The sequence below is a fragment of the Colias philodice genome, chromosome 18 (genome assembly GCF_061535455.1).
Source record: "Colias philodice isolate Cphi_HAF_F1 chromosome 18, ilColPhil1 Martin Lab GWU primary, whole genome shotgun sequence".
Taxonomy (NCBI): domain Eukaryota; kingdom Metazoa; phylum Arthropoda; class Insecta; order Lepidoptera; family Pieridae; genus Colias; species Colias philodice.
In genome coordinates this window covers 6,506,862-6,514,502 of record NC_143103.1, presented here as the reverse complement: position 1 = coordinate 6,514,502, position 7,641 = coordinate 6,506,862, and the positions used below count along the sequence as shown (strand labels likewise).

At 32.2% G+C, this 7,641-nt stretch overlaps 2 protein-coding genes across 2 annotated transcripts; one reads left to right on the top strand and one right to left on the bottom strand.

The window, feature by feature from the left end:
- The first annotated feature begins 1,398 nt into the window (after positions 1-1,398).
- Positions 1,399-2,923, top strand: Polr3F (RNA polymerase III subunit F). Its single transcript, XM_089706995.1, has 4 exons — positions 1,399-1,788; positions 1,869-2,073; positions 2,149-2,400; positions 2,662-2,923. Exons 1-4 carry the CDS (start codon positions 1,589-1,591, stop codon positions 2,899-2,901), a joined length of 897 nt encoding a protein of 298 aa, XP_089563121.1. The 5' UTR covers positions 1,399-1,588; the 3' UTR covers positions 2,902-2,923.
- Positions 2,924-3,041: 118 nt separating this feature from the next.
- LOC149480526 (optic atrophy 3 protein homolog) lies at positions 3,042-5,097 on the bottom strand. The gene is made up of 4 exons (XM_089706996.1): positions 4,519-5,097; positions 4,261-4,429; positions 4,023-4,165; positions 3,042-3,940 (listed from the first exon to the last, which is right to left on the bottom strand). The coding sequence occupies exons 1-4, from the start codon at positions 4,658-4,660 to the stop codon at positions 3,606-3,608; spliced, it is 789 nt and encodes a 262-aa protein (XP_089563122.1). The 5' UTR covers positions 4,661-5,097; the 3' UTR covers positions 3,042-3,605.
- Positions 5,098-7,641: the final 2,544 nt, after the last annotated feature.

The window sequence follows — 7,641 nt, the reverse complement described above, 5'->3', positions numbered from 1 at the left end:
TAAACCGTAAATTCGTGCGTTAGGATACATATTCAAAAGCTTAATTTAATAGATAAGTTAGTTTTCACTAAAATCAAGCTGTCCAATAAAAGGCATAGTTTACTTGTGTGTACTGTTTAGCTTTCGGTTTGAATGTGTTGATTTTGGCGACAGCGGTTTTCATACGAATTATGACATTATAGCCCTTCTATGTGTCTTGTTATTTAGATTTCTATGGCGTCATCTTTTTCTTATCCCTACCACGCGTGATTCGACGTATTTCTGGAAAGTTGCATATAGTAAGTTATTTTTTGAAAAATAAGGTCATAAAGAAGTTTCACTTCTTACGTGTGTGTACACTAGTACACGTACACATTTTTTATTTTAATAAGAGCCGATTTTTCAATCCATGGTTAAAACCAAGAAGCTTATATCTAATACACTGGAGATTTCAGTATGAACATTAACTTGTAACAAGAAAATATGACATGGAATGACGCCTGTATGTTTTTTTATCCCTTTCACACCTAACTTGCCAAGTTGAAAGGTGAAAGTGTGAAAGGGATAAAAAACATACAGGCGTCATTCAAGGTCATATTTTCTTGTTACAAGTTAATGTTCTTACTGAAATCTCCAGTGTATTAGATATATAAGCTTCTTGGTTAAAACTTATCCGCCCAATAAAGTATTACACGATAGCACACCCCGGACACTCCATACAAAATGATCGTTTTGACAGTCACACTGTAGAGACTGCAAATGTGTGTGTTAACGCTTTATGGTTGGCACATTTGTGACTAGCGTAAAAAAAATTCGCGTTTTTCTGATGAAATACATCCGTAAACAGCACAATATCTAACCATTTTCTACGAAAAACGATAATCACAAATCCAAAATAATAAAATTACTTTAAGTCAATTTGATTAATGTTGTCAATCTTCGTTGCGTATCGTCCTTGCCGAAAAATATGGCCCATTTTATGTCTGATCGAGCGGGGGTGAGGTAAGTTTAATTTTGGCGGGAGGCGGAGAGTGTCCGTTCTGTAGCGTTTAGCTACTATTATGTATTCTGTGACGATAGTATTAAAATGTCACTCGTAATTCGTAAACTGTCAAAGACGGGCAAAGAATACATTTTTGAAATGGTAGTTTAATACGTTATTCGACGAATAAGTATTAACCAAGGATTGAAAAATCAGCCCTAAGATAAACATTATTAATTTGTATCATTGATTGGTTTTAATTTATAAGTAATAAGAGGCAGAATATCTACAAAGTGTATGACTCACTAGCCGCCCCTCGCCGCGGCCGCCGCGCTTGTCGCACAGATTTTGTTCGTGGTGCCCTCTCTATAATAATACCTCAATGCTTGACAGTTGGCAATTGTCACTGAATAGTGAATGTCAAGTGACACTGATAATTGACATTTGACATTGACACTGTCCAAACCAACAGAATTTTGAATTTTTGATCTCCGAGATTTTGATAATAATAATCTAACGTGAAAGGTGCTGTTTTAAACATAATAAATCAAAATATATTTAACATAATTACGCCCAATTACATTATATGAATAGGAGCTTAAAAGATAATCCTTTTATTCATCAAAAATGAGTGATGTAAAATCTGATGATTTGATAATTGAGAAAATTGTAAATGCCGCAAAAGAGAAACCTAAAGGGTTAACTGTAACCGATATGGCTGCTGCAGTTCCCGAGTTATCATCAGCAGAGCTCGTTGAAGTTATTAATAAACTCCTTCAACAAGGTCAAATTGAACTTTATAAGCAAGGTGGATCATTAATATATAAGTAAGTCTTTTGTTTATTTTTAACTATATTTTTGGTAGTAGGTATTTTTTGCATCTATCATTTATTATTATTATTTATAGAATAAAAAATCAAACAGCAAAACAAGTTATAAAAGGTGCAGATAATGAAGAAAAGGTAGTTTATAATCTTATAGAAGAAGCAGCTAATAAAGGAATCTGGATCCGAGACATAAGGAACCGATCAAACTTAAGTATGACACAGCTTACAAAGATTTTAAAGAATTTGGAGAGCAAAAAACTTATAAAAGCTGTAAAATCTGTTAATGTAAGTATTATAACTAAATCTATTAATATTATGTACAAAATAAAGTAATTATATAATAACATGAAATCTTTTCAGGCTTCAAAAAAGAAAGTATATATGCTATATAATTTGGAGCCTGATAGGTCTGTGTCAGGAGGAGCTTGGTATCAGGACCAGGACTTTGAATCTGAATTTGTAGATATCCTCAATAGGCAGTGTTTGAGGTTTCTTCAACAAAGAGCAGATAAAATAAAAAATAATCCACGTGGGCCAATAGTTGGCCGAACACAATCCTATGCAACAGCAGCTGAAGTACAAAAATATATAACTGACTTAGGTATAAGTAAAGTAAGTGCAACTTCATAAATAATCTTTGTTGGTAAGAAAAAAATATATAATAAGCCAACTATTTATGCATTTTTGTAACTCACACTTTTAGGTTTACATAGTATTTTTTCTAACATGTTTTTATAATCATAAAGGCATTATGTCATTCATTATTTGATAGATTTCTAACATTTCTAAAATACCATACTTTTATATATTCACTATGAGTTAATGTTTTATAAATTTCTATCCATTGCTATATTGTATACTATTCTTTGGCAGGTTAAACTGGAGGTGGAAGATGTGATAACAATTTTAAACACACTGGTGTTTGATGGCAAAGCAGAGAGCAGTGTTTATCCTGACGGTAGCAGAGTATATAGGGCCATAGAATCTCTGCTGCCTCCACCAGGCTTGGTGCAAGTACCTTGTGGCATTTGCCCTTTAATACATAGGTGTTCGTCCACTGGACTCATTACACCACAAGACTGCAAATATATGAGTGAATGGCTTGAACAGTAAAGATTTTGATGTCAAGTACATATTTATTTTTTTCATTTTTTATTAACTCCCTCAATGGTTAAATTCCAAATTAAAGCTTAAATCTTGTTACATAGTAATTTGTAACAATGATTTTAAAAAAACTTCAATAAAACAGCAGATTATATATAGTAATTTATATTATGGTGGCTTAACTATAATGTCCACTGATCACTTAAAGTTACATTATACACAATATTATTATCATGGTAACAATTTTGTTTAAAATAAAGCACTACTTGATCTTGCCAATTCACACCAGAAATTACCTATTCAAATGCTGTACAAAGCCAATAGACGTAGGTGGCACCTCTGCTTGAATTATGCTACTTGTTAAACTTGTAACTGGTTCAAAAACAATATCCAGTTACATCATCGCAAAAGGCCTATACACAACTATTCAACTACAATAATTCCCTTATTTCGAATTGAATGAAGTATAATTTGAAAACTTATGACTGATGATGTTAAATCTTTCCGTCTTCTCACTGAATAGGTCTATCACTTACATACTTACAACAATACATTTTTAGTAGAAGTGTATGTATACTCAACTCCATTTATTTCACAAAGATTAAAATAAATATGCAAGATTTTTTGCATATTATCAACCTGCAGGATGTAAAGAATACTCAGTTTTGTCTACAAAAAATAAATAACATTACAAAATACTTTCAATGGTATTTTCAAAACAAACTTCTAAAATTATTTTCTATGTTATGAAGAGCCTCTGAAAGCAATGCAGGCTCTCGTTGATAGTTGTTATTTTTTTCTACAACCTTTTTTCTTTCTTGTTCGGGAGTTTGTACGAAGACAGAACTTAATACATCCATTTGTATATAGTTGAGTGATTGTAGAATAATTCCATTATTGGGGTAAGGTGCTGATGATTGTATATAATGTGAATAACTTATATTTTCAGTTTTGGGTTGGATTGGTGGGGAAGTTACTCCTGGTGATGAGCCGCCTGGGGGTTTATAACCAGAAGGACCTTTTGGTGGACCATCTGGTTTCTTGTCACCTACAAAAAAATGTTGTTCATTAGAAAGGTTCAAATAATAAGTGTATTAATTCAATTAGATATAATGTAAATAATATCTCACCAATTGAATGAATTAATCTCTCCATTTCTCTAAGCTGTGTTTGCTGTTGTTGAACAGTGAAGTATAAATCTGTTATGGTTCCTGTTATATGTTTCATTTCTTCTTCACGTTTAGCTTCCTTAGCTGCTTCTTTTTTGCTTTGTCTAAAAATAAAATATAATTAACAAATACTATTAATTAAAATATTAACAAATACAAACATGGAATGTATTGATTATATTTAAAATAAAAAATTTACCTGTTGTATTCAATGATAAGCAAACCAGCCCCAATAACAAATATAACAGTTTCTCCAAGGAGATTAGCCCCTAGTTCAATAGCCATGTCTTGACTTAGGACTGGAATATTGACTGGTTTTCCTAAATTTAAAATCCACATTTTCGCTTTTACTTCGCACCAGTTATAAACTAAAATAAAAAATTGTGGTTATAAGTTAAGAATAACTATGACCTAATGTAATGATACATTTCTAATTACTATAAAAAAATTAACTTACATTGAGCGGGAGGCATACAAACATAGGTTCTGAAAAAGGGACTATTTTTCGCTCTTTCCTTACAAATATTGGCAATAGGTTTGCTTATTTGCTTCACCAATAACACGGAGAGTTTAGCTATAGGGAAAGCACCAACCACCATGTTGAAAAATAAGTATCGTTCGATCGAGAAAAATGTAATTTATTCGAAAATTATCACTATTTTGTACTTAATAGTTAATGAACTAATCCATAATTAAATACACTGGACTGGAACATCTTTGGTGACTTTAAATGCGAAATTTAAAAGTGACCGAGAATTATCTAATTCATCCCAATTTGACATTGACATTTGACAAGCATTAGACAGAATTGTACAATAAGGTACCAACTGACGTCCTCAAACGAGTCCTTAAAACTGACAGTTGCTTGCTCTCGGTAGAGAGTAGTATAATATTCTTTGGTTGCTTGGTTGCTTGCAGATAATGATGAACATGTGGTAGGTAGGGTAAGAGCTCGGATCAATTAACTAGCTTGTTAATTGCTCCGAGGGTAAGAGGAACTCATGGTTTACAGATTTTTTGTTACGTCTGTGCTACGTAGCGACATCTACTAAAAACCGCTCAAACTAATTCGCCTTCACTGAACTACGGAAAGTACCTCGGAAAGCTCGGAAAGTACATAGTCATAAACGCTTCGGTTTACTAGTTATGGGTCTCTATGCTCTCTCCCCCAGTGACCTTGACCTTATAAAAAAGCACGTACGCATCAGATCACTTGGACTTTGTTTTTAATTTAAATGTTTTGTTTTTGCACTTGCAAGCAAATATTTTTTTAAATTCACCATTTTTGCATTCAACGATAATCCTAAAATATGTTTGCATGTTTGTTTGCTTTATCAGTCACATAATATGATTGCAAAAAACGTTTTTAAATAAAAAAATATACAGTAACATACCAAATACAAGCACCATTATTGCGTCTAAATATTGAATGAATAACTAATCTCTCCTACCAGTCAATTACTTTTGTTATAAGGCATAACTATAAAGTTTATAACTAGAAAGTTTCATTGCACTGCAAAGTTGAAATAATGTGAATTTGAGTGGGTTAAAAATTAGGCAACCGATATTGATTTTACGTTCATGTGTATAGTGCGATCTTAGTGCCATAAACAAAAATAATAAGAAGAATGGTTTTAGAATGTTAACCCCGCGGTTTCTCCCCAGCCTTATCCCCAGCCAAACCTGCAGGCTATAGCTATATATTAATATAATTAAAGTATTTGAAATGATAATGAATATTTGTGCATATTATGCTTGCTCTGTGATTTGTGCCAAATTTCACTTAAAACCTTTTCAGTCGTTTTGGCGTGATTCTAATAAAGATCCAAATTTTCGCATTTTGTATTGTATATATTAGGGTAACTGGGTAAGTAAATAAAATAACCCACGTTACGAATTGAAACCTTTCGTTGATTATTCTTCTTCTTCTTCTTTTTTGTTTATGGCCTTTCCGATCCCATTAGAGCGTTTTCACATTATCCGATCCGATATCGGATATCGGAAGCCGATAGCCGATATCCGATATCGGTGGGAAGTAAAATGTTTGAAATATATACCTGTCTTTCACATTGTCCGGTCCGATATCGGATATCGGAGCCGACACCGATATTCCCAGTGGCTATCGGACGATAATGTTCAGTGTTGCCAACTCAATTTTCGAAAAGGCAGTATACCAACAGCAAAAAAGCACTAGTTGTGTATTTTCATTTCATTCATTTCAAAAAATTCTTTGCTTTTAACCTAAAACCCTTTCTATAAAAAGAAACCTTTTTTTTATTAAGAAAACACACATTTAAGTATTTATAGGCATTTAAAATACGATTTATACGGCAGGTATTTTTATTTGCCGTATTAAAATATACGGCAATTGGCTGAACTGAAGTAAACAAAAATATATTGCGTTCTTAAATTCAAATATCTATCTTCGAAAACATTAGTGTCTATCATCTTTATTTTGTCTCATTCTGCCTCGCTCCTCCTCCTACTCGGATGTTGGTTGTGCTGTTTATTGTATTGTTGTCATTGAGTGCTTTGTTTTTAACCGACTTCAAAAAAAGGAGGAGATTTCACGCCGATTTTATTTTTATTTTGAATTTACAACAAAGAATACAAAGTTTGAAAACTCTTAATTCCAAAACAATTGCATAAGACAATAAAATAATTTATGTATCTTTACTTACAGGAAATTACAACGATCATATTACAAATATATTTGAACGAGTGACAATTTTCTTTTAGGATATTACAGTGTAATAAGAAAAAGAAAAGAAAATGTGAGCAAAGATTGTATCACTTAATAAATTTATCATAGGTATAAGGTACTACATGAACTTTTATAAATTATGTACTTAGTGAAAAAATGACTAAATGACTAGGTACGTCTTGCTAAAAATACATTTAATAGGTATTTACATACTAATATGTATTACTAAAACTATTAACTAATACTAGATTGTAGTAGGTATTGATATAAATTTATTTAATTTATAATGTGTTAACATAAGTATATTGTTATACAAATGACCGATATCAAAACTATTTAAGGCCGCTGCATACGTGACGGGAAAATACCTCGGACGGGACGTGAGCGGGACGGGCACGTGATTGCCTCGTTCACAACGGGAACGTGGAGCAAACGCATACGCACCGTGACGTGATTCTGATCTAACGTGCTAGTGTTGTGAACAACGAAAGATGGATTTTTCAATTCAAGAATTGGCTTTAATTGCTATTGCTCTAGATGACGAAGAAGCTACGACCGTCAAGAAAACATTAACATCTTTGTAATCTACATTCTGCAAATAAAGAAATTTGAATTTGAATTTGTTTACCCAATACACAACTTTTTTGATTTTTCGTTTGAACAATACTGTTTTTGATTTATAAGCTTAAGATGTTTCATTTTTATATTTTTGGTAATAATGCCGCCATAAAACAAAAATATTATGCACTAAAATTATTTTGGCATTTTAAACATAAAATACGTAATTCAGAACACGATGAAGTGTCACAGGAATCATCATAGGTGAAAAGGACTAAGTATAGTTAGGAATACCACAATATATTCATTAAATAACAC

Excerpts from the sequence above, each read along its gene's own strand:
- Polr3F (XM_089706995.1), top strand. The coding sequence starts at position 1,589 with ATGAGTGATGTAAAATCTGATGATTTGATAATTGAGAAAATTGTAAAT. Across the intron at positions 1,789-1,868 it reads GGTGGATCATTAATATATAA|AATAAAAAATCAAACAGCAA; the intron begins GTAAGTCTTTTG and ends TATTATTTATAG. Across the intron at positions 2,401-2,661 it reads CTGACTTAGGTATAAGTAAA|GTTAAACTGGAGGTGGAAGA; the intron begins GTAAGTGCAACT and ends ATTCTTTGGCAG.
- LOC149480526 (XM_089706996.1), bottom strand. The coding sequence starts at position 4,660 with ATGGTGGTTGGTGCTTTCCCTATAGCTAAACTCTCCGTGTTATTGGTG. Across the intron at positions 4,430-4,518 it reads TTGTATGCCTCCCGCTCAAT|TTTATAACTGGTGCGAAGTA; the intron begins GTAAGTTAATTT and ends TTTTTATTTTAG. Across the intron at positions 3,941-4,022 it reads GAGATTAATTCATTCAATTG|GTGACAAGAAACCAGATGGT; the intron begins GTGAGATATTAT and ends ATTTTTTTGTAG.